Source organism: Haliotis rubra, unplaced genomic scaffold (genome assembly GCF_003918875.1).
Source record: "Haliotis rubra isolate DU_JTF1 unplaced genomic scaffold, ASM391887v1 Scf138, whole genome shotgun sequence".
Classification (NCBI taxonomy): domain Eukaryota; kingdom Metazoa; phylum Mollusca; class Gastropoda; order Lepetellida; family Haliotidae; genus Haliotis; species Haliotis rubra.
Window position 1 is genome coordinate 1,872,805 of NW_025765314.1, and position 27,344 is coordinate 1,900,148.

Consider the following 27,344-nt stretch of genomic DNA (forward strand, 5'->3'; position numbering starts at 1 on the left):
ACCTTACTAACACGAACAACTAAAATACGCACAGTGTTACGTGTGTCCTTTTTCCTATTGTTTATAATATCATACGGTAACAGCTTACATGACAATAAGGGTAAGCATAGCTAAATGTAACTGATGTTCCACGATAATCCATTGTATGACAATTGTTAAGGTTTAGAAATTACCGTGACAAATGTCTCAAATGTCAAATGAATTATATCCCGGCCGAGCCCCCAAATTTTGTTACGGTTTAGAAATTACTGAGATACAGGCTTGTGAGTCCCCTTTACACCAGCAAAATAAAACACATACAAGTTTATAATGCTCAGTTACATATTCCATAAACAAGATTAAAGTGAATGATAGTACAGATTTCTAATACAATACTATTGGAGCACAAGTCTAAAATATTGGGTCACAAATGTTGGGCAGTATGACTACATATAGCAGGTGTTCTATATCAGGTACGCTGTATGATAATGCCAGGCAGTAAGACTAGATATAGCTTGTGTTCTATGTCAGGTACACTGTGTGGCAAAACCAGGCAGTATGACTACATATAGCTGGTGTTCTATGTCAGGTACACTGTATGTATGACAAGACCAGGCAGTATGACTACATATAGCTGGTGTTCTATGTCAGGTCCACTGTGTGACAATGCCAGGCAGTATGCCTACATATAGCTGGTGTTCTATGTCAGGTACACTGTGTGACAATGCTAGGCAGTATGCCTACATATAGCTGGTGTTCTATATCAGGTACACTGTGTGACAATACCAGGCAGTATGCCTACATATAGCTGGTGTTCTATGTCAGGTACACTGTGTGACAATACCAGGCAGTATAACTACATATAGCTGGTGTTCTATGTCAGGTACACTGTGTGATAATGCCAGTATGCAGCTGGTGTTCTATATCAGGTACACTGTGTGACAATACCAGGCAGTATGCCTACATATAGCTGGTGTTCTATATCAGGTACACTGTGTGATAATGCTAGGCAGTATGACTACATATAGCTGGTGTTCTATATCAGGTACACTGTGTGACAATACCAGGCAGTATGACTACATATAGCTGGTGTTCTATATCAGGTACACTGTGTGACAATGCCAGGCAGTATGCCTACATATAGCTGGTGTTCTATATCAGGTACACTGTGTGACAATGCCAGGCAGTATGCCTACATATAGCTGGTGTTCTATATCAGGTACACTGTGTGATAATGCTAGGCAGTATGCCTACTTATAGCTGGTGTTCTATATCAGGTACACTGCAATGCTAGGCAGTATGACTACATATAGCTGTGTTCTATATCAGGTACACTGTGTGACAATGCCAGGCAGTATGCCTACCGATACCGGTAGCTGGTGTTCTATGTCAGGTACACTGTGTGGCAATGCTAGGCAGTATGCCTACATATAGCTGGTGTTCTATATCAGGTACACTGCATGGCAATACCAGGCAGTATGAATACATATAGCTGGTGTTCTATGTCAGGTACACTGTGTGACAATACCAGGCAGTATGCCTACATATAGCTGATGTTCTATGTCAGGTACACTGTGTGGCAATGCCAGGCAGTATGACTACATATAGCTGGTGTTCTATATCAGGTACACTGTATGACAATGCCAGGCAGTATGCCTACATATAGCTGGTGTTCTATGTCAGGTACACTGTGTGACAATGCCAGGCAGTATGCCTACATATAGCTGGTGTTCTATGTCAGGTACATTGTGTGACAATGCCAGGCAGTATGCCTACATATACCGGTAACTGGTGTTCTATGTCAGGTACACTGTGTGACAATGCCAGGCAGTATGCCTACATATACCGGTAACTGGCGTTCTATGTCAGGTACACTGTGTGGCAATGCTAGGCAGTATGCCTACATATAGCTGGTGTTCTATATCAGGTACACTGCATGATAATACCAGGCAGTATGCCTACATATACCGGTAACTGGTGTTCTATGTCAGATATACTGTATGACAATCCTGGGCAGTCAAAGGCGTGGGTGCGAACTCCAACATCTCTGCTCTGTGTTGTTGTGGTTTGTCACGGATCCTTTAAGACCATAAACGTCTTACTGACAAACGATCCTCTTAGATCCGCAGACGTGACGACGATTATCCTGTCAAAGGTCGGGATAGACGAGACAACGTGTACAGTTTAACCGGCTGTATGTGCTCAAGTATTAGTATTATCTCGGTCGTTGCCCTCTGAAGAAAGAGCATCTGACAGTAGATTGTCTAGCATATAATCGAATTACGGACAATCACTGAATTGGAATCAGCAGTCAGAGATATACGTGTTCATGGAAGGTGAACGACTGGAGTGGTATGTCGTCTTGCTGTGGCTGAACATGCTTGGGAAGCATATTTTCATTTATAAATTACGTTAGAAGGTGAAATCAAATGTTTTGTTCATATCGATTACAATAAACGGTTTAGCGTATGTGACTACCAACAGCGTGTGTATTGTGCCTGCCGTAAATGTTCTACAAGGTGTCAGATTCACACTTCAGAAGTTCTACAACCAATCAGCTTCACTCTTCAGAGGTTCTTTAACCATTCATCCCTCGTGTTGCATTATGGCATAAAAGTAATTAAATGGAACACATTCCTCTTTTGAAACTCGTTGTTGTTTGGTTCTGATCTGACTCGTTCCAAGGCTATCCAGGTCGGACGTTTCCACCCTTGAGGTTTCCAATCATACATCGTGAAAGGGATTCCTTTGTGCCCGCTTCAGAACACTACAAAGTCTGCGCGTGAAGGAGCTGCATATCAATTACGACTCTGGTATTGAACGGCGCATGGTTTAATCACAACCTAGGTTGAGGCCAAAGCGTCTTTGTTTGAAAACAAGAGTTAGTGGGCTAGTTGGGTTTAACGCCTTTTTTCGCCGAAAACAAGAGCGTTGTGACGAAAGGTAGCAAATAGTTTGTAAATACCAACGTGAATAACATACATCCACGTACTTCGCATAATTGCTCATGGAATGACGAAGATAAAGATCTGAGTATCTCTTTGTTCTTCATTATATGCGCTAATAAGTGAGTGTGTATGTCAGTGTGTTAGTATGTATCTGTGTGTCTGTCTGCCTGTCTGTGCGTGTGTGCGTGTGTGTGTAACGGTCGAAGGGTATCCAAATATAGACGCCGACATTTCACACCGATATATAATCGCGTATCGATGATCGAGTGAAGAACACATGTTGCTCAGATCGCTCCACGCTGCTGTCTTACCATCCGGTCCTCATCAGTCCGCGCTGAATGTGTGAAGCCCATTTCAGGTGTCCCCCGCCGTGATGTTCCTAAAAGCGGCGTAAGACCACGCTCACTCACTCACTCACACACTCACTCACTTACTCACTCACTCACTCACTCACTCAGGCTCAGGCTGACCACACCGACACTTGAGTCGCATGAAGCAGGCTTCCTGTCAACAAGCTGGGACATACTGTTGCTGTAATGACTTCTTCACTACATCCTTAGACCTTCAAGGTCAGCTCAATAGAATAGACTGACGTATAACAGAAAGGACTCACCGAGAACTTCGGATATATATTTTCAAAACAAACTATAATGTTTTATTGTGACTTACAAGTCACACATGTTATGTATTGCTGTCAAAATACCACAAATATCCCTTACAGTGTTGAGAGTGGATGTCGTGAATAGCATGATGATTGTGGAATTGTACGCGAATGTTAGGCGCCAACAGTATATAAACCAACACAGGACACAACCCAAAAAGTACTAGAATCTGTACTTTACTAAGAAAGTGTAATCCCAAATATAACATATGTTAAACCAAAACGATATAGGATGCAAAGATAGAGGGTACCATATCGACATGGTGAGAACATGCTAATGATGTTAATGAGCCACGAGGAAGTATGGATTATCTGTCCAGAGTGAGGTGATCTTTGGTTTGACCTTTCAGCTTTAACCCACGAGTGACTGACAATACGTAATTCTGAGCTGTGTGTAGATTAATTACTCTCTACATTTTCGAATGATCAATCGTCTTAACATGTCGAACAATGTGGAATTCATTATCCCAAATGTGACGTCAAATGGACAAATCCATCTCCAATTATATTTGTAAAAATGAGAATGCATGATGTCACACTGAAATTGGACTTATTAACAGTCATAAATGGCCAATAGGCACGGACCAAAAAAGTAATAAATATTCTCAGCTACAGATTCATACAGATTACTAGAACTGTTCGATACATTGCGGTAGAGAGTGTGAGAGTTTAGCGCTGAGATCAAAGGCATTCACATTTCACAGTGTGCAATATTGATTTAACGCTTTTGCATTCCACAAAAGATCATAAACCTTTTAGTATTTTTTGTCAAACATCACAGTGATACAGTTTATGTTCGGAGAACTATACAGACATTTGACGACTGTTAACAAAAAAGACAGACAGACTTCGTTTCTCTGCGGTCTTTGAAGATTGGGACATAGCTTTTCGTGAAAACCTTTAACTGACTATAACTATTGCTGTCGTAAATAATAGCGAAAGAAGAATTTTTACATGCATAAATATATTAACGACAACAGCAGCATATAAACCGACCATCTTCTCGCTTATCCTGAAATAATACCTTCCAGAGGTTGCTTAAGGCGAACACCTGGTTAGAACCCATGGGAAAGAACACCAAACACCAGCGACAACACCAGGTGCTTGGAAAATGGGGAAAGCGAATGTCTGATGAAAGCGGTCACTTTACGGCTCCGAATGTGTTATGAACATGTGTTTAATAATCGCTATACAATTGTGATGAAACCGGATGTTGGTAAAAAAAGGGCGAGTGGCACAAACACACACAAAGCCATGACACATATTAAAACACACACGGGAACTTGGGTACAAGTCACATAGCGATGGTGATGCGTCAAATTTGGAAATGTTCTCCACATACAACCCATAAAACGGTTTGCAAGCTTCGCCAAGGCCTTAAATATCATACACCTGATAAGAAAACCTTTGGGCAAGAGTGATATTAAGTTTCTAAAGTTCGAATATTCACTTCCTTTATGTGAGTGGTTTTATCCAACCGGCGGACTCGATTGGAGTTACGGGGGAATGCTTCCACCACCTGGCGACCGAACCGTATGTACATGCGCAACTATTAAGTATACTCACATTAACATTTTACAAAACAGTTAGTGAACTAATTCAGTCGAGTACATATGGACGCAGTGTCCTGATTTAGCTTATGGTCATTTGACTTCCACACTGGACTACCACACTTGTCTCCAACTTTACCTTTCTTACCCACTCTATATCCGGATGACAAGCTTCCGACCGAAAAACATGACGCCTGGTCTGGTTCCCCGAGAAACGTAATTAAACAAGGAGAGGTAGGAGATCTGCTGGTTAAATAGTCAGCAGAAAACTATATCTGTTGTCCACGACGGTGATCTTTATTTGATCTCTAAACATAGAAGCTGCCGGTAATTTGATGCTAAAATTTGCAAACTACGTCATGGTCTCGAGAAGAAAACACGAGCATAATCCTTAGATAGAGATCCTGAGACAGAAATCCCGGCACGTTTGATGGTTCCCATTGGGACAAAACAAGCGCGTTTAATGTTTCTGTGTGGGAAGCTTGACACAACACTCTAATGTTCGATGTTACAGAGTGAGAAGCTGGACACAACACTCGCATGTTTGATGTTACAGATTGAGAAGCTGGACACAGCACTCGCATGTTTGATGTTACAGATACAACACTCGCATGTTCGATGTTACAGAGTGAGAAGCTGGACACATCACTCGCATGTTTGATGTTACAGATTGAGAAGCTGGACACAACACTCGCATGTTTGATGTTACAGATTGAGAAGCTGGACACAACACTCGCATGTTTGATGTTACAGATTGAGAAGCTGGACACAACACTCGCATGTTTGATGTTACAGATTGAGAAACTGGACACATCACTCGCATGTTTGATGTTACAGATTGAGAAACTGGACACAACACTCGCATGTTTGATGTTACAGATTGAGAAGCTGGACACATCACTCGCATGTTTGATGTTGTAGATTGAGAAACTGGACACAGCACTCGCATGTTTGATGTTGTAGATTGAGAAGCTGGACACAACACTCGCATGTTTGATGTTATAGATTGAGAAGCTGGACACAGCACTTGCATGTTCGATGTTACAGAGTGAGAAGCTGGACACAACACTCGCATGTTTGATGTTTGAGAATGGGAAACTGGACACAACACTCGCATGTTTGATGTTACAGACTGAGAAGCTGGACACAACCCTCGCATGTTTGATGTTGTAGATTGAGAAGCTGGACACAACACTTGCATGTTTGATGTTACAGAGTGAGAAGCTGGACACAACACTCGCATGTTTGATGTTACAGATTGAGAAGCTGGACACAACACTCGCATGTTTGATGTTACAGAGTGAGAAGCTGTTTGACACTGTGTTACAGATTGAGAGAAGCTGACACAACACAACACTCGCATGTTTGATGTTACAGAGTGAGCTGACACAACACTCGCATGTTTGATGGAGTGAGCTGGACACAACACTCGCATGTTTGATGTTACAGATTGAGAAGCTGGACACAACACTCGCATGTTTGATGTTACAGAGTGAGAAGCTGTATACAACATTCGCATGTTTGATGTTTAAGCATGGGCAGCTGGACACAACACTCGCATGTTTGATGTTACAGATTGAGAAGCTGGACACAACACTCGCATGTTTGATGTTACAGAGTGAGAAGCTGGACACAACACTCGCATGTTTGATGTTACAGATTGAGAAGCTGGACACAACACTCGCATGTTTGATGTTACAGAGTGAGAAGCTGGACACAACACTCGCATGTTTGATGTTACAGAGTGAGAAGCTGGACACAACACTCGCATGTTTGATGTTACAGAGTGAGAAGCTGGACACAACACTCGCATGTTTGATGTTACAGATTGAGAAGCTGGACACAACACTTACATGTTTGATGTTACAGAGTGAGAAGCTGGACACAACACTCGCATGTTTGATGTTACAGATTGAGAAGCTGGACACAACACTCGCATGTTTGATGTTACAGAGTGAGAAGCTGGACACAACACTCGCATGTTTGATGTTACAGATTGAAAAGCTGGACACAACACTCGCATGTTTGATGTTACAGATTGAGAAGCTGGACACAACACTTGCATGTTTGATGTTACAGAGTGAGAAGCTGGACACAACACTCGCATGTTTGATGTTACAGATTGAGAAGCTGGACACAACACTCGCATGTTTGATGTTACAGAGTGAGAAGCTGGACACAACACTCGCATGTTTGATGTTACAGAGTGAGAAGCTGGACACAACACTCGCATGTTTGATGTTACAGAGTGAGAAGCTGGACACAACACTCGCATGTTTGATGTTACAGAGTGAGAAGCTGGACACAACACTCGCATGTTTGATGTTACAGATTGAGAAGCTGGACACAACACTTCGCATGTTTGATGTTACAGAGTGAGAAGCTGGACACAACACTCGCATGTTTGATGTTATAGAGTGAGAAGCTGGACACAGCACTTACATGTTTGATGTTATAGAGTGAGAAGCTGGACACAGCACTTACATGTTTGATGTTACAGAGTGAGAAGCTGGACACAACACTCGCATGTTTGATGTTACAGATTGAGAAGCTGGACACAACACTCGCATGTTTGATGTTACAGAGTGAGAAGCTGGACACAACACTTGCATGTTTGATGTTACAGATTGAGAAGCTGGACACAACACTCGCATGTTTGATGTTACAGATTGAGAAGCTGGACACAACACTCGCATGTTTGATGTTACAGAGTGAGAAGCTGGACACAACACTCGCATGTTTGATGTTACAGATTGAGAAGCTGGATACAACATTCGCATGTTTGATGTTACAGAGTGAGAAGCTGGACACAACACTCGCATGTTTGATGTTTGTCTTGCCACCATGTGACAATGATCAATGAACATGCTCAACTACGGCAGATATGTACTTTCATTATTCTACCAACGTTTACCTAACTTAATAATGGTCAGATCTCTTTATATTTCCAGTACACGATTTCCTTATTCCCGGTAACTACTTCATGCATTACTGATAGATCACGAATTTAGTTTTTCTATATATGGGAATTGTTGATAAGCAAATATCATTATTTTAGGAAAGACTCAATATGCCACCTGTTAACAACAACCCAATAGGCATCAGTTGATCAATGAATGAGGTTTTCGAAGGAAAATATGACTGTCAAAGAGATATCCTGCCGAAAGTGTCCAGAGAGAAATGGACGGAAGTCAGTGATAAACGTCAACTTTGAAAGGCTAAGCCTTATTTCCCTTTGCCGACATATGCAACACTAATGCTAACAATCTACCATTAACAACAGGAACATTGGTAATCACTGAAAGTGTCCTCATTCGTTATCGTCAAAACATAATCGATAACGCAATGGTTTCACATTTGATTTCCTGCTGAGTTACAGAGCTGTTTTGAGCATGTTGGTCAACAAGGAGTTTCAAATGAGATGGTGCCTCGATTCTATGGGAAGCGTTACGATTCTTTGTACGGAGCTGTATCACATGGGCTTGTCAAACGTTGAACATCATGGGCTGGTATCTCGATTGTCCGTTTCCAGGTTTGTCTGCATACCCATCTTATTGACTTTTACACCTGCATCGTTCGGGGTTCGGTACCACCTCCCCAACGCGAGGTATAACAGAAATACTGTTGAAAGTGCCTTTATAACAACTTCTTATTCACTCAACCAAACACGCCTAATGGAAACGATTAAATCATTAACATGACAATAGGGCAATTGGTTAAATCAGAAAAAATATAACTAGACTCTCCTGAGTGTTTCGTGTTCAGAACGCAGGCCGGGATATCATTGAAAGCAAATATATGATATGATACCGCTTTGCTTTTCAGGGGAACAACTGACTGTGCATGTATTTGTGACGGGTTGGGAAGGTCATGCTTACACTTTTTGCAAATACCTATCTATGTAATCCTAGAAGGGACATTGTCGCGTTATCTCTTCTAGGATTCAATACCTATCTACTCACAATTTTCACGGGTATAGTCTCACAGTCCCTGAACCATAGTATTTTCCCTACGGGCTAGCCCTCCCTGCAATGCTAAAGTCCTAAATGCAGCAAGTCTAGATTTCCCCATGTTCTCTGGTCTGTGTTACAATCAAACGTATATATATTCAAGCGTTAGTTTATAACGGGTCCTTTATTCTTTGTGTTCAATGGAATCCATTAATAAGCGATTGTGTATTCCCTGGTGTTGACGTCTAATATTTAAGCTTCTGAAACAAAATATGAATTTCATGTGTGCGTACCTATCCGAGATACTCTGGTTGTACGAACATTATGGATGCCTTAACATGTACTTGTTTTCTTCCAAGTGATAGTGTAGGTGTGAATTCCGCTGACTCCGTCATTTTACCCAACTACTACGCAACTAACTACTATGCAACTCTGAAGCATGACACAGCTGGTCACAGTAAACCCTTCAAGCCCACGGCAAATCTAGATCTTAAATGGATATGTGACATTTGTAAGCCAACAAGTTGTATAATTGTTTATCAATATTTTACTGACACACACCAACATGTTTATCAAGACATGTCAATAGTTAAACTGCTGGCGATATCGTGGCTTAAATACTAAGTGTTTTACGGGTCTCGCCAAAAGCATGGGTTCGATTCCCTACATGGGTAACTTGGTATAATATCACTCTGTCTAACATTGCCAAAGCAAGACGAGGAGTAAGACTGCATTGTCTCCATTGTATGACAGGCTCATTTGTTTACCTTGGTCTGGTGTAAGGGAGAGCATTCAGGTGAAGCGTATTTCGTTAATAAAATACTTTATACGTCACTGTTGGAGGTCTGGACCAGACAGTCAAGTGTATGACGTCATGAGCATCGTTCTAGTCGGGAAGCCTGGCCGCCTGAACCCACGGAAAGCATATGAATTGGTGAAGATCAATTCAGAATCTTCAAAGGTGGTCCCAGAAGTTCGACTCACTTACTCCTACCTCTTTGTTATTGCTAAGATGTAATAGGGTCCAATACACACAGGCAGTATAACGGCTGTGTATTGCTGAGTCTGGTGTGATAAAAAAAAGTAAACAAAAATGCTAGCTGCAACATACATAATTTATGCATTTAGGAAACATTCAAACCATCGATATCTGCAAAGGAATGCCTAAATCGCAGCAAATCTGAAAATAAATCAGAAAAAGACACAAGTTTCAAATGTTCTGATCTCGGTAAGATACAGGAATGTGATAAGTTCACAGATGACGATAAGTATATGTCTGTGATAGCTTCACAGATGAAGATAAGTATATGTCTGTGATAGCTTCACAGATGACGATAAGTATATGTCTGTGATAGCTTCACAGATGACGATAAGTATATGTCTGTGATGGTTTCACAGATGACGATAAGTATATGTCTGTGATAGCTTCACAGATGACGATAAGTATATGTCTGTGATAGCTTCACAGATGACGATAAGTATATGTCTGTGATGGTTTCACAGATGACGATAAGTATATGTCTGTGATATCTTCACAGATGACGATAAGTATATGTCTGTGATAGCTTCACAGATGACGATAAGTATATGTCTGTGATAGCTTCACAGATGACGATAAGTATATGTCTGTGATGGTTTCACAGATGACGATAAGTATATGTCTGTGATGGCTTCACAGATGACGATAAGTATATGTCTGTGATAGCTTCACAGATGACGATAAGTATATGTCTGTGATAGCTTCACAGATGACGATAAGTATATGTCTGTGATATCTTCACAGATGACGATAAGTATATGTCTGTGATAGCTTCACAGATGACGATAAGTATATGTCTGTGATAGCTTCACAGATGACGATAAAGTATATGTCTGTGATAGCTTCACAGATGACGATAAGTATATGTCTGTGATAGCTTCACAGATGACGATAAGTATATGTCTGTGATAGCTTCACAGATGACGATAAGTATATGTCTGTGATAGCTACACAGATGACGATAGGTATATGTCTGTGATAGCTTCACAGATGACGATAAGTATATGTCTGTGATAGCTTCACAGATGACGATAAGTATATGTCTGTGATAGCTTCACAGATGACGATAAGTATATGTCTGTGATAGCTTCACAGATGACGATAAGTATATGTCTGTGATAGCTTCACAGATGACGATAAGTATATGTCTGTGATGGTTTCACAGATGACGATAAGTATATGTCTGTGATAGCTTCACAGATGACGACAAGTACATAATTATTCATGAAAACTACATACCTTCGTCCTGACAGCTCGACTACCAGCACTGATGTGAACATAACATTTGTCTGGACTGAATCAGGTCCCAAGAGCAGCCCGTGGGTACCGTGCACGCTCTGCGGCGGTTCTGGGTCATATACCCATTGCAGGTTGCTGAGCACTGGGACACTCCAACCCATGTGGTCCACTCGCCAACATCTATATAGTTGCAAAAACGCTCTTACATGATAGTGGAAACAACTTCATATTCATATATGCACATGTGAGGGATACTTAAGTAAGCACTTGTTAAAATAATGTTTGTAAATTTCAAATACTTTTGCAACCACTGTCAATAATTTCGGTGATCTATTCACATAGTTGGGGGTGCTCAGATCAGCACACTCCAAAACATTGGGATTAAGAAGATACAGCTCAAACTGGGATAACACCTAGCCCACTCACTCACAAGATAGCTCCTACAAGCAATGATACCTGATCTTGTTTCCATAGAAACAAATGATTCGTAACTGTTACTTTTACGTCACAGTAGCATCTCATGTATGTGATTATTGATCAATGCATTGCAAAATCATTTACACAATTGAAAGAATCATTCTTGAATAGTACATACATCATTGATGATGTTTTATGCATGATGATGATGAATGCCGCCGCCGCCGCCGCCGCCGACGACGACGACGACGATGATGATGATGATGATGATGATGATGATGACTATGATGTATTTCACATCTGACTCGCACCTGTATCCGCATCACATTCACCCATGTTGCAGGCTGCTTGTCTCTGCTCCTCAAGTGGGCCGTCACAGTCACTAGTGGGTGTTTCCATCAGTTCTCTGGTTCGCTTCTCGATCGTCACGCCCTCCCCACACGTCACCGAGCACCTCCTAGGCTCCCAACACCCCCAGGGGCCGTAGCATCCTGACAAAGAGAAGAAGGAGCTTGAACAAGTTGCCTTGCTCTCAGAGACGGACTGTTTAATATTCTCTGGCTGAGAGTGGGTCTAAGGTTACAGTTGGGATGGTCCCCATTCCTAATCTCACCCCTCTACTGAATACCACATAGATGGCCCCTTGGCCCTTCCATCTGATGACACAAGTTAAACTTCATGTAATCGCAATGAAGCACATATATTACAAAACTCACGTGACTTTAGTGCCGACCAAGCTGTCAATGGCGTTCGTGCCGACCAATCTGTCCATGGTGTTGGTACCGTCCAGGCTGTCCATGGCGATGGTGCCGTCCACGCTGTCCATGGTGTTGGTACCGTCCAGGCTGTCCATACTTTTGGTGCGGTCCAGGCTGTCCATGGAGTTGGTGCCGTCCAAGCCGTCCAATCTGTCCACGGCTTTGGTGCCGTCCAGGCCGTCCATGGTGTTGGTACCGTCCAGGCTGTCCATGGAGTTGGTGCCGTCCAGGCTGTCCATGGTGTTGGTGCCGTCCAATCTGTCCACGGCTTTGGTGCCGTCCAGGCTGTCCATGAAGTTGGTGCCGACCAATCTGTCCATGGCGTTGGTGCCGTCCAGGCTGTCCACGGCTTTGGTGCCGTCCAGGCCGTCCATGGGGTTGGTGCCAACCAAGCTGCCCATGGCGTTGGTGCCGTCCAGGCTGTCCACGGCTTTGGTGCCGTCCAGGCCGTCCATGGGGTTGGTGCCAACCAAGCTGTCCATGGCGTTGGTGCCGTCCAGGCTGTCCACGGCTTTGGTGCCGTCCAGGCAGTCCATGAAGTTGGTGCCAACCAAGCTGTCCATGGTGTTGGTGCCGTCCAGGACGTCCATGGTGTTGATGCTGTCCAGGCTGTCCATGGCGTTCGTGCCGTCCAGGCTGACCAAGGACTTGTGGATATCGATGGTGTTGTGGTTTGTACAGATGTCGCAGTTGTGGTTGGTGAAGGTGTTGTTGTTCGTACAAATATCGTTGTTGTAAGTGATGGTGTTGGGACTGATGTCACTGTTGTCGATTGATATGGCGTTGTTGTTGGTTTTGGTGTTGATGTTGATGTTGATGTCGCAGTTGTGGTTGTAGTTGTAGTTGGCAATGGAGTTGTGGTTGGTATGAATGTTGTGGTTTGCAATGGTGTTGTTGATGGCATTGATGTCGTTGTTGTCGTAAGTGTCGGCGTGGTTGTTGGTGTTGATGTTGTAGTTGTGGTTAGCGTCAGAGTGGTTGTTGGTATTGATGTCGTAGTTGTTGTTAATGTCGGCGTGGTTGTTGGTGTTGATGTTGTAGTTGTGGTTAGCGTCAGAGTGGTTGTTGGTATTGATGTTGTAGTTGTTGTTAATGTCAGCATGGTTGTTGGTGTTGATGTTGTAGTTGTGGTTAGCGTCGGAGTGGTTGTTGGAATTGATGTTGTAGTTGTTGTTAATTTCGGCGTGGTTGTTGGTGTTGATGTCGTAGTTGTTGTTATTTGTCGGCGTGGTTGTTGGTATTGATGTCGTAGTTGTGGTTATTGTCAGCGTGGTTGTTGGTGTTGATGTTGTAGTTGTGGTTATTGTCGGTGTGGTTGTTGGTGTTGATGTTGTAGTTGTGGTTATTGCGTCAGAGTGGTTGTTGGTTGTGGTTAGCGTCAGTGGTTGTTGTTTGATGTCGTAGTTGTTGTTAATGTCGGCGTGGTTGTTGGTGTTGATGTTGTAGTTGTGGTTAGCGTCAGAGTGGTTGTTGGTATTGATGTCGTAGTTGTTGTTAATGTCGGCGTGGTTGTTGGTGTTGATGTTGTAGTTGTGGTTAGCGTCGGAGTGGTTGTTGGTATTGATGTTGTAGTTGTTGTTAATGTCGACGTGGTTGTTGGTGTTGATGTTGTAGTTGTGGTTATTGTCGGAGTGGTTGTTGGTGTTGATGTAGTTGTGGTTAGCGTCGGCGTGGTTGTTGGTGTTGATGTTGTAGTTGTGGTTAATGTTGGCGTGGTTGTTGGTGTTGATGTTGTAGTTGTGGTTAATGCATGGCAGAGGTTGTTGGTGTTGATGTTGTAGTTGTGGTTAATGTCGGCGTGGTTGTTGGTGTTGATGTTGTAGTTGTGGTTATTGTCGGAGGTGGTTGTTGTTGGTGTTGATGTTGTGTGTAGTTTGTGGTTAGCGTCGGAGTGGTTGTTGGTGTTGATGTTGTAGTTGTGGTTAATGTCGGCGTGGTTGTTGGTGTTGATGTTGTAGTTGTGGTTAATGTCGGCGTGGTTGTTGGTGTTGATGTTGTAGTTGTGGTTAATGTTGGCATGGTTGTTGGTGTTGATGTTGTAGTTGTGGTTAGCATCGGCATGGTTGTTGGTGTTGATGTTGTAACTGTGGTTAGCATCGGAGAGGTTGTTGGTGTTGATGTTGTAGTTGTGGTTAGCGTCGGAGTTGTTGTTGGTATTGATGTCGTAGTTGTGGTCAATGTCGGCGTGGTTGTTGGTGTTGATGTTGTAGTGGTTAGCGTCGGAGTGGTTGTTGGTGTTGATGTCGTAGTTGTGGTTAATGTTGGCATGGTTGTTGGTGTTGATGTCGTAGTTGTGGTCAATGTTGGCATGGTTGATGGTGTTGATGTTATAGTTGTGGTTAATGTTGGCGTGGTTGTTGGTATTGATGTCGTAGTTGTGGTCAATGTTGGCGTGGTTGTTGGTGTTGATGTTGTAGTTGTGGTTAGCGTCAGAGTGGTTGTTGGTATTGATGTCGTAGTTGTGGTTAATGTTGGCATGGTTGTTGGTGTTGATGTTGTAGTTGTGGTTAGCGTCGGAGTGGTTGTTGGTATTGATGTTGTAGTTGTTGTTAATGTTGGCGTGGTTGTTGGTGTTGATGTTGTAGTTGTGGTTATTGTCGGCGTGGTTGGTATTGATGTCGTAGTTGTGGTTATTGTCAGCTTGGTTGTTGGTGTTGTAGTTGTGGTCAATGTTGGCGTGGTTGTTGGTGTTGATGTTGTAGTTGTTGTCGTTGTCGGCGTGGTTGTTGGTGTTGATGTTGTAGTTGTGGTTAGCGTCAGAGTGGTTGTCGGTATTGATGTCGTAGTTGTTGTTAATGTTGGCATGGTTGTTGGTGTTGATGTTGTAGTTGTGGTTAGCGTCGGAGTGGTTGTTGGAATTGATGTTGAAGTTGTTGTTAATTTCGGCGTGGTTGTTGGTGTTGATGTCGTAGTTGTTGTTATTGTCGGCGTGGTTGTTAGTATTGATGTCGTAGTTGTGGTTATTGTCAGCTTGGTTGTTGGTATTGATGTCGTAGTTGTGGTTAATGTCGGCGTGGTTGTTGGTGTTGATGTTGTAGTTGTGGTTAGCGTCGGAGTGGTTGTTGGTATTGATGTTGTAGTTGTTGTTAATGTCGGCGTGGTTGTTGGTGTTGATGTTGTAGCTGTGGTTAATGTCGGCGTGGTTGTTGGTGTTGATGTTGTAGTTGTGGTTAGCGTTGGAGTGGTTGTTGGTGTTGATGTTGTAGTTGTGGTTAATGTTGGCGTGGTTGTTGGTGTAGATGTTGTAGTTGTGGTTATTGTCGGAGTGGTTGTTGGTGTTGATGTAGTTGTGGTTAGCGTCGGAGTGGTTGTTGGTGTTGGTGTTGTAGTTGTGGTTATTGTCGGCATGGTTGTTGGTGTTGATGTTGTAACTGTGGTTAGCATCGGAGAGGTTGTTGGTGTTGATGTTGTAGTTGTGGTTAGCGTCAGAGTGGTTGTTGGTATTGATGTCGTAGTTGTGGTCAATGTTGGCGTGGTTGTTGGTGTTGATGTTGTAGTTGTGGTTAGCGTCGGAGTGGTTGTTGGTATTGATGTCGTAGTTGTGGTTAATGTTGGCATGGTTGTTGGTGTTGATGTCGTAGTTGTGGTCAATGTTGGCATGGTTGTTGGTGTTGATGTTGTAGTTGTGGTTAATGTCGGCGTGGTTGTTGGTATTGATGTCGTAGTTGTGGTCAATGTTGGCGTGGTTGTTGGTGTTGATGTTGTAGTTGTGGTTAGCGTCGGAGTGGTTGTTGGTATTGATGTCGTAGTTGTGGTTAATGTTGGCATGGTTGTTGCTGTTGATGTTGTAGTTGTGGTCAATGTTAGCATGGTTGTTGGTATTGATGTCGTAGTTGTGGTCAATGTTGGCGTGGTGTTGGTGTTGATGTTGTAGTTGTGGTTAGCGTCGGAGTGGTTGTTGGTGTTGATGTTGTGGTTGTGGTTAGCGTCGGAGTGGTTGTTGGTGTTGATGTTGCTGTTGTTGTTAATGTCTGCGTGGTTGTTGGTGTTGATGTTGTAGTTGTTGTTAGCAGTGCCGTTGTAGTTGGCAATGGAGTTGTGGTTGGTGTAAACGTTGTGGATTGCAATTGTGTTGTAGATGGTGTTGATGTCGTTGTTGTCGTAAGTGATGGTGTGATGGTCGGTATTGATGACGTAGATGTGGTTAGCGTCGGCGTGGTTGTTGGTGTTGATGTTGTAGTTGTGGTTAGTGTTGGCGTTGTTGTTATTGTCGTTGGTGTTGGTAAAGCTGTGGCTGAAAGAAATATCAGCAAAGAGTGAATACAATGCTGCTAGTTTCTGTTTATTTACAATACAGATGCTGGATAATTATCAAATGTAAGACATACTAATATGATGAATGAATTAACCGTTTAACACTGTATTTGTAAGGTAATACACTCTTCAAATAAAAGAAGAAAAAAAGCATCGACGTTTTCAGCGTTTCATTTCGATATATTTTGACAGCAATCGTCATTAAGACAATTTCTTAGTTTGAATCCCGTTAATCATATCGTGGTTGTTGTGTATTGCCCGCAAACGCGCTCCAAAATGTGTTTGTAAACGTTTGTCATAAAGAATGAAAACGATACATGAAAAGTGCATGCAGAAAACGTTTTCCACATTAGGCACGTGCAACGTGTTGGACACATGAGCAGAGACATCGACTATGAAAGGCCAAACCAAATTCATCATTTCATTACGAAATTTACGATGTAAACGAAGATAAAAAATGCCAAGATTGAATGGTTCTGACCGAAATTTCGCCATTGGGGGTTTGGAAGCAAGGGAGTCACACTTCAACATCCACCACAATACCATATCTCGATTATGGCATCGATATGCCCGTTTCAATTCGACCCAAGATCGTCCCAGAAGTGGAAGGTCAAGAATGACCACTCATGCTCCGGCCCGATTCATACGAGTGTTTCACCTCCATCACCGATTTGCTACAGTATGTACCTGGTCTTCGAAAAATTTCCGACCAAACCATTAGAAATCGTCTGACAGAAGTGGGAATTCGAGCATATCGACCAAAGGTTGGTCCTGTCCTGACACGACTACACGGACAGCGACGTGCCCTGACACGACTACACGGACAGCGACGTGTCCAGTGGTGCAACAGGGTACAGGCATGGAACCTGTGCAGCTGGCGACGCGTTTGGTTCATCGACGTCGACACGAACGTTTTGCGCCGAACTGCGTTCGACAGGTGGACAGAGTTGGTGGAGAGAGCGTCATGGTGTGGGGAAGTGTCCTTTACGGGTAAATCAGATCTAGTGGTGGTTCAAGGCAACCTTACAGCAAATCGCTTCATCCACCAGATTCTGCGACCTCACCTGATCCCACTCCAGAGGGAGCTGTTTCAACACGACAATGCTCGACCCCACACAACTCGTGTAACAGCCGCCTATCTCGCCAATGCAAATGTCAATGCCTTCCCGGGCCTTCCAAATCGCCGGATCTGGACACGATCGAGCATCTATGGGACGAAATTGATCCATGCGTCCGTAAACGTCACCATCGTCCTCAGACACTTGCAGAACTTGCCAACGGGTTGTAGGATGAATGGCAAAGAATTCCCCAAAAATCCAACGACTTGTGCAATCCCTTTCAAGGCAGTGACGGCTGCAAGGGGTGGTGTCACAAGGTACTGACCTGAACGCCCCCTAGTGTCCACACATGTGCAGTAAGTGAACTGAATCAATGCTGACAATGGCAACAATACTTATGTTCACCCCTGTGACGAATTTCATTCATCCATGTTCAAGCTTGAACGACTTATATATACTTTAATACTTAGAATACATTTCCCTATTTTGGGCCAGTGCGTTTCTTTTTTTTAAGAGTGTATGTCGAGGGATAAATTAGTCTTGGCTTTTGATGGAATCACATGAGCGTGATTGACGTATCATGACTAGTCATTGAAACCAGATCCACGGCAGTTTCAAGGGGTTGGAGATAGAGATGGGGGTCATATTATATTGTTATATTCTTTTATTTTCACAATCGTGCACATAACGTCGATATTTTTTTTAATTAAAATCCGTAAGTAAAGTTTTTCACATCGAATTTCTTTTCCCCCCGGATGCTGACTTTACCAAAATTGAGCATCAGGGGTCTTGAGATCACGTGTACATAGGAATCAAGTTAAAGAAGCCAATAGCATCATCAGTTTCAATTTCTTAAATCGGTTTTGACCATAAGTCAAAAGAAGCAAGAACGGGTTTCGCGAACACCTGTGTTGTCATCGATTTTCAAGCCTCTATTTATTACTCTATTTACCAATATCAGGCCTTAAGAAATCCTTTTGTGTAGATACGAATATTAGCGTTGACGATTATTATGGTACTGAATGGTACTGAATGGTACATATGCAGAAATTACTTGTGCCGGTACAAATAGGAGTGCCAGAACAGTCGACAGTATCCATCACGCTGGAGTCGCCAACACAAGTTCGAAAGGACTGCCCTTTGTCATCACATGTTCTGTTTCTCGTCCTCGGTTGGGTGCTGGTGGAACATTCACAGACACCAAGTACAGTTGTCCACTCGGTCCACTCTGAAGCACACCACAAATATGGCAAGGCAAGGTGACTTGGTTTCGTTTACAACAGTAGACGTGAAAAGCGTTTTTCACGTTCTGTACGTGTACCAAAAAGATCACATTTTCAACATTTTCGTCTTCATAATGCTAAAACGTAATTTAACATTATCACAATTGGACCCATCGCATTTCGTCAAATGAAAAAAAGATAGCTGTTAGGCATTTTACTCAGATAAAAATGAAGAGTGATTCCCTGGTTTAACTCCAAAATATCGTCATGTTATATCTGAATAATAGAAAGCTGCAGGAAGTAGTTACTATATACAGCAGCATGGTGACGGGCATTAAAGTGCGGATTTAGCTATACTGACTCACCACCATCGTCATCGAGCACCTGGAAAAACTTGCTGAGAGGCGTTGCAGTTAGGGATCCTTTATCTAAGCTTGTGAGGGTCACATTTATCAGTCGAGTGCCAGTGTCACAGACCTTAATGAAGAGTGTGCAATGTTTATATGGTTGAGGTAGCTACAACAATCCGTGGGACAATTTGGAAGTCGAATGCTAACAATCCTTCACTGACGCCCATATTGGCATATCCCAATACTATTTGCAATATAATTCAGGTGTTTCATGAGCATGTCGAGTTGATCAGGTTTGCATTTGAAAGGGCATGTCAAAATGAATGAGCACAATGAACACTTATCAGAAACACTAAAACATTCTTGTTCTGTTGTAGTTTGGAATGAAACGTTACGACATCAACTCGACATGACTCGAGTTATCATGTTGGCTTGTATCAACATGCTTTGAACTTTGATATATACTGTAATGTTCACTACCCAATATGGACATATTTACCAATGAAGGCCCTCGAGGGAAAAGATATATATCTGAAGATTTTAAGTTCTTACTGTGTTATCATTAAATGTAACGTTGATTTTTATTGTGCTTGATGCTGCTGGGTAAACTATTTGGAAATCCCCAGCTACAAAATCGTCAGGGGATGTGATGCCGATTCCTCCAATGGTGTAAGAAACTGTGATATCTCCATTCGAAGATCCGGCCCGCATCAATGTTACGCAGTTGTCGGTTCTGTTCTCAAAGATGAACTCCGTATCAGGAATGAAAGCAATAAAATCTGAAGATCAAAATGAATTCAAACATTACATTACTTGTAACGATCATTACTTGTCTGTTTTAAGTAAAGGAAGATGGTGTACATATCTTAGTGTACAAATGACAACTTAATTAGCCCAGATACCTTAGTTTTGGTCTGGATATTTAATATCGTCAGTAATGGGCTGCCCCACCACCCCCATCCCCATTCTCACCTCCTCAAATTACACATCTGTTTCCAGTTGGAGTATCCCAAATGTTCAAACCAAACGCAAGTACTTCAGAATACACACCGCGGCCGAACTAACCTTTTGTATTACTTTTGACCAGTGCAACAATTAAGACGATCAACCAGTTCATGAAAATCTACGATTAAGCATTTGCATACATTACAGTGCAAAGTGAGTGATTCGTACCTGGAGATGTGCAGTTAGGATCACCAGAACAATCGATGGTATCTAACACGCTCGAGTCACCAACACAAGTTCGAAAGGACTGCCCTTTGTCATCACATGTTCTATTTCTGGTGCGTAGTTGGATATTCGTGGAACAGTCACAGACGCCTAGTACAGTTGTCCATTCGGTCCACTCTGTAACAGATCACCAATAAAGCAGCCTTCACATTGGACCTTTTAATGGCATAAACTGGAGGAAACCTATTCACAACATGATTTAATAAAAGGCAACTGTACATCTGTAATTAAGACAAACAAACAATCAGTAGGGAAGATAATTGGAACTGAGTGCACACGACTTTGATGTTCAAACTTAAAGTATGTGCCAAAGGAATTTTGTGATCCAAGATTATATCGTCAGTGGATTAACAATGGTACAACACCAATCTCAACGTTTACAACAGTTTCTGTGCTTATGCCGCCACCTGCAGACATTAAACGTCATTTTTCGTTATTAATGGTAATTCTCTGGCCTTCATGTTGTGTATAATCATATGGGATTTTCAGCATATTTGTATTCTTAATGCTAACATTAATTACAACAATATTTTAATCAGATCCATCACAAAGCGCCTGTGTAATCACGCATATAATTGTCCATAAAAAGACATCTATTGGGTGTCCATAAAGGGACATCTATTAGGCATTTTACTCAGATAATAACATTGTACAATGATTCCCTTGTTTTAATCCAAAATATATTCAAGGAATTGGTTCAACTACACAAGCGTGTGATCAAGTATCAACGTGATATTTAGGTATGTAATATCTGAATGATAAATACCCTCGTAAGTAGTTACTATATACAGCTGCATGGTGACGGGCATCAAAGTGCGGATTTAGCTATACTGACTCACCACCATCGTCATCGAGCACCTGGAAAAACTTGCTGAGAGGCGTTGCAGTTAGGGATCCTTTATCTAAGCTTGTGAGGGTCACATTTATCAGTCGAGTGCCAGTGTCACAGACCTTAATGAAGAGTGTGCAATGTTATATGGTTGAGGTAGCTACAACAATCCGTGGGACAATTTGGAAGTCGAATGCTAACAATCCTTCACTGACGCCCATATAGGCATATCCCATCTCTTTGATTGGTTCCTTTTTCTCACCAAATCTACACATCCTCCAGCAACTCAAATGTTTCTAAATACCCGTAAAATAGTTGTGATTCGTAGATGTATCAAGAAACTGAGATAATGTATCCTCTTTGTCTTGTGTGCTGCTTTTTCATTTTTATAAAGGATGAAACATTGACAGGAGGGACGTTTTAAGATATGAAAGTCAGTGATAGAATATAGTATGAGGCAAATTTGTGGCTATTTGTGCCTAAGACAACGTCATGTGCAATTATGCTATTTGCGATCCATTTCAGGTTATTCATTAGCATGTCGAGTTGATCAGGTTTGCATTTGAAGGGGCATGTCAAAATGAATGAGCACAATGAACACTTATCAGAAACACTAAAACATTCTTGTTCTGTTGTAGTTTAAAATGAAACGTTACGACATCAATTCAACATGACTCGAGTTATCATGTTGGCTTGTATCAACATGCTTTGAGCTTTGACAAAGCCTGTCATGTTCATTACCCAATATGGACATATTTACCAATGAAGGCCCTCGAGGGAAAGATATATATATCAGAAGATTCAAAGTTCTTACTGTGTTATCATTAAATGTAACGTTGATTTTTATTGTGCTTGATGCTGCTGGGTAAACTATTTGGAAATCCCCAGCTACAAAATCGTCAGGGGATGTGATGCCGATTCCTCCAATGGTGTAAGAAACTGTGATATCTCCATTCGCAGATCCGGCCCGCATCAACGTTACACAGTTGTCGGTTCTGTTCTCAAAGATGAACTCCGTATCAGGAATGAAAGCAATAAAATCTGAAGATTAAAATGGTTTCAAGCATTACAACTTGTAACGATCAGTAGTTGTGTGTTTTTTTAGCAAATGTGTATCTAAGTGTACAAATGACAACTTAATAAACCCAAACACCCTGAAACCTAGTTTTGGTCTGGATATTTAATGTTAGCAGTAATGGTGACTATCTCCCCAAAATTACATATTGATTTCCAGTTGGAGTATCCCAAATGTTCAAACCAAACGCAAGTACTTGAGGATCCACACGGAAGCCAAACAAACGTTTTGTATCACTTTTGACTAGCACAACAATTAAGACGATCAACCAGTTCATGAAAATCTACGATTAAGCATTTGCATACATTTCAGTGCAAAGTGAGTGATTCGTACCTGGAGATGTGCAGTTAGGATCACCAGAACAATCGATGGTATCTAACACGCTCGAGTCACCAACACAAGTTCGAAAGGACTGCCCTTTGTCATCACATGTTCTATTTCTGGTGCGTAGTTGGATATTCGTGGAACAGTCACAGACGCCTAGTACAGTTGTCCATTCGGTCCACTCTGTAACAGATCACCAATAAAGCAGCCTTCACATTGGACCTTTTAATGGCATAAACTGGAGGAAACCTATTCACAACATGATTTAATAAAAGGCAACTGTACATCTGTAATTAAGACAAACAAACAATCAGTAGGGAAGATAATTGGAACTGAGTGCACACGACTTTGATGTTCAAACTTAAAGTATGTGCCAAAGGAATTTTGTGATCCAAGATTATATCGTCAGTGGATTAACAATGGTACAACACCAATCTCAACGTTTACAACAGTTTCTGTGCTTATGCCGCCACCTGCAGACATTAAACGTCATTTTTCGTTATTAATGGTAATTCTCTGGCCTTCATGTTGTGTATAATCATATGGGATTTTCAGCATATTTGTATTCTTAATGCTATCATTAATTACAACAATATTTTAATCAGATCCATCACAATGCGCCTGTGTAATCACGCATATAATTGTCCATAAAAAGACATCTATTGGGTGTCCATAAATGGACTTCTATTAGGCGTTTTACTCAGATAATAACATTGTACAATGATTCCCTTGTTTTAATCCAAAATATATTCAAGGAATTGGTTCAACTACACGAGCGTGTGATCACATATCAACGTGATATTTAGGTATGTAATATCTGAATGATAAATACACTTGTAAGTAGTTACTATATACAGCTGCATGGTGACGGGCATCAAAGTGCGGATTTAGCTATACTGACTCACCACCATCGTCATCGAGCACCTGGAAAAACTTGCTGAGAGGCGTTGCAGTTAGGGATCCTTTATCTAAGCTTGTGAGGGTCACATTTATCAGTCGAGTGCCAGTGTCACAGACCTTAATGAAGAGTGTGCAATGTTTATATGGTTGAGGTAGCTACAACAATCCGTGGGACAATTTGGAAGTCGAATGCTAACAATCCTTCACTGACGCCCATATAGGCATATCCTATCTCTTGATTGGTTCCTTTTTCTCACCGAATGTACACATCCTCCAGCAACTCAAATGTTTTTCAATACCCCTAAAATAGGCGTGATTCGTAGACGTATCAAGAAACTGAGATAATGTATCCTCTTTGTCTTGTGTGCTGCTTTTTCATTTTTATAAAGGATGAAACATTGACAGGAGGGACGTTTTAAGATATGAAAGTCAGTGATAGAATATAGTATGAGGCAAATTTGTAGCTATTTGTGCCTCAGACAACGTCATGTGCAATTATGCTATTTGCGATCCATTTCAGGTTATTCATTAGCATGTCGAGTTGATCAGGTTTGCATTTGAAAGGGCATGTCAAAATGAATGAGCACAATGAACACTTATCAGAAACACTAAAACATTCTTGTTCTGTTGTAGTTTGGAATGAAACGTTACGACATCAATTCAACATGACTCGAGTTATCATGTTGGCTTGTATCAACATGCTTTGAGCTTTGACAAAGCCTGTCATGTTCAGTACCCAATATGGACATATTTACCAATGAAGGCCCTCGAGGGAAAGATATATATATCAGAAGATTCAAAGTTCTTACTGTGTTATCATTAAATGTAACGTTGATTTTTATTGTGCTTGATGCTGCTGGGTAAACTATTTGGAAATCCCCAGCTACAAAATCGTCAGGGGATGTGATGCCGATTCCTCCAATGGTGTAAGAAACTGTGATATCTCCATTCGCAGATCCGGCCCGCATCAACGTTACACAGTTGTCGGTTCTGTTCTCAAAGATGAACTCCGTATCAGGAATGAAGGCAATAAAATCTGAAGATTAAAATGGACTCAAGCATTACAACTTGTATGAATCAGTTCTTGTATGTTTTAAGTAAACGAAGAATGTTTAGATGTCTACTTGTACAAATATCAACTTAATTAACCCAAACAACCTGAAACCTAGTTGTGATCTGGATATTTAATGTTGGCTTGGCACTCACTCCTTGGTATCAGGAACGAAAGCAATAAATTCTAAATGTCGAAATCGATTTTGTTTGAATGTGCGTCATTGTGACTGATATGCTTGTTATCGAAGTGTGCAAATTATAAGGACAAAAGCTTAAAGAAAATCATCAACTGTTTTTAGCGTAGGCAATAACTGTCACCAAGTTGTGTAAATCGTGGTGTGGAATTTATGACATCCGCAGCAATGTTCAGCATCTGAAATCCTTTTGTATTGGAAATTTGAATTTGAAGGGTATTGTTAAAACCAGTAAGTTATGGTGAATTAGGCACAAAACAAATCTGCAGAGAAACTGTTTAGACAAAAAGAAACGCAAAACAACGCAACTGATGACAAACAAAGAGTGTTATCCAGAAAGGGTGTGGATGTTTCTGACTGGGATCTAACACATAGCAGATGTGAAAGAGGCCAATTCTTTAGTGCCAAACGCTATGTGCACCCCATGTGAGTTTCGGTTTTGAATAGTTCGGCACCAACTTCTTCTGGGAATGAGCAGCTGGAAAGCGTCGTCATCGTAATCTCATGGGGTGAATTGTTGCTTATGTTGTCGATCACCAGAATGTCTGTTTCACACTATTATTAACAGCTAGGAATAGATTGGGATGCTTATGAGTTGTGATTAAAACAACCGAGCAAACAGACATATAGACCTTCACATACAAATGACCCCAACATTTGACGAAGGTCGCGGGATTGGACCATCATGCATCTCGTGTTTGTATATACCTTGTGCCTTGACGTTGTCCGTGAGTAAAACCAATGTGAGCAGAATGCAGTAGAAAATATGTGTCCATGACTTCTACAACGGACCAATCCAAACCGACCTGTGGGTAAAAGAACAACTTTTTATCGGAATTAAGACTAACCATTTTCTGAAACTAGACAAAATAATTTGATTTAATTCGAACAAACAATATCCATCAACAACATTGATGCTTTACGAACAATGTTCGAGATATTAAGGACAGGCATCCGCTAACTGTGATTTGTACGTCATTGTAGGTAATCGATTGTTTTTGACAATGGTATACGATCATTATGATCGTGCTCCTCTGTTAAAATTAACATGTATTTCACAGCTCTTTGTTACAAATGTCGGTTCTGTGACAAATCCGTAAATCGTTGACTCGTAAAACGGTAAAACCGTGTCCATGTTCAAGGAAACATCTGCTGCAATGAGAATACACATGATCAGGTATCTTTATCAAATAGTGATCGCGGAAATGTGAGTGTGTCCTTTCCCAGCGTGGCCTCGGTCACAAACACTTTGAAGAAACGTTTAAGGCAGCATATATCTAATTTTAATCCTGTACATACCAAACAATCTATTTTCTCATGCGTTATGTACATTTTACCTTACCGTCAAGATTCCCCTTGTACTCAGTCTCTTTCATGAAATCGTAGCCATATCTGATGTTTTAATCCCAATGGAGGCATCCCGTGTCACAGCGTGTGTCCAAATATAGTAACATCACGAATAAGGTGACATCAATAAGCAATATTTCATGACATCATTAACATCTGTGATTAAAAGGATTACGGCTTATACCCTTTAATGATTGACGTCTGTTGGTCGATAAACCTATGTCTTTCGTTTGGAATACGTGAAGTGTAAGGCGGCATTTGAACAAAAACACAAACCAGCACTTTGTAAGCAGTGGATTTAGGTACCGATGTACTTTTCAACGACCTTCCTGCACAGCATTAGCCGTCCCACTTGCAAAAGTAAGACTGACATTAAAACAAAAGGGACAAAATATACTTATATGTGCTATAACATGAACCACCTGTGCGATTCTAAACATGTCAAACAGATACGACTCCAAACTTGTTTGATCAGGTTTCAACATTCATAAACCGTTAAACCTTTCAAACAGTTTTATTGCAGAGCATTCTAAATTTTCTATCGTTCCAGCGACAAGAATCATGCTTGTGGCAGAACCCTATTTGTATTCGTGTTTCAGGTGACCAATCAGCTCTGCTTTTAGCGGAAATTTCTTATGGTGATGGTTTTGTCAGTTTCATATTATTGATCACAACGAAATGTTACCTCTCAGCCGCGTGGTTCGTCATGTTCATAGTTTTGTCAGGGAATATTAGATTGTTTCGTCAGGGAATATCAGATTGTTTCGTGTCATCCTGAAACAATTCCCACAATACAATTGATTCACGGGTTTTTAAAGGACACGACTGGTTGGCTACTACCGTCAGCACTTGATGGTTTCTCGGTTTCTCACAATATTAGGTGATATTGCCCTTTATCAATTGTGCATCGTGTGGCCCACACTGTAGCAGACTAATGTCACATACAAACTGACAGGCCCTATATCT

The 27,344-nt window shown here is 41.6% G+C and overlaps 2 protein-coding genes across 2 annotated transcripts in view; both read right to left on the reverse strand.

The window, feature by feature from the left end:
- Positions 1–13,158, reverse strand: part of LOC124268397 (dentin sialophosphoprotein-like) — a 27,406-nt gene extending 14,248 nt beyond the window's left edge. The window contains exons 1-2 of the mRNA XM_046703362.1: positions 12,567–13,158; positions 12,095–12,274 (exon numbers count right to left, since the gene is read on the reverse strand). Of these exons, the coding sequence (XP_046559318.1) occupies positions 12,095–12,274; positions 12,567–13,158 (772 nt within the window). The remainder of the gene's footprint in view (positions 1–12,094; positions 12,275–12,566) is intronic.
- A 3,222-nt stretch (positions 13,159–16,380) lies between these two features.
- Positions 16,381–26,407, reverse strand: LOC124268398 (mucin-3A-like). The gene is made up of 11 exons (XM_046703363.1): positions 26,374–26,407; positions 24,594–24,820; positions 23,790–23,901; positions 22,894–23,067; positions 22,300–22,526; positions 21,496–21,607; positions 20,600–20,773; positions 19,979–20,205; positions 19,442–19,553; positions 18,908–19,081; positions 16,381–16,775 (listed from the first exon to the last, which is right to left on the reverse strand). The coding sequence occupies exons 1-11, from the start codon at positions 26,405–26,407 to the stop codon at positions 16,381–16,383; spliced, it is 1,968 nt and encodes a 655-aa protein (XP_046559319.1).
- Between the last annotated feature and the right edge of the window lie 937 nt (positions 26,408–27,344).

Bases quoted from the DNA above. Each gene is read 5' to 3' on its own strand.
- LOC124268398 (XM_046703363.1), bottom strand. From the start codon at position 26,407: ATGAAAGAGACTGAGTACAAGGGGAATCTTGACG. The intron at 20,206-20,599 runs GTACGAATCACT...TTTGATCTTCAG, and splicing joins TCCTAACTGCACATCTCCAG to ATTTTATTGCTTTCATTCCT. The intron at 19,082-19,441 runs GTGAGTCAGTAT...GGTGTGCTTCAG, and splicing joins GGTGCTCGATGACGATGGTG to AGTGGACCGAGTGGACAACT.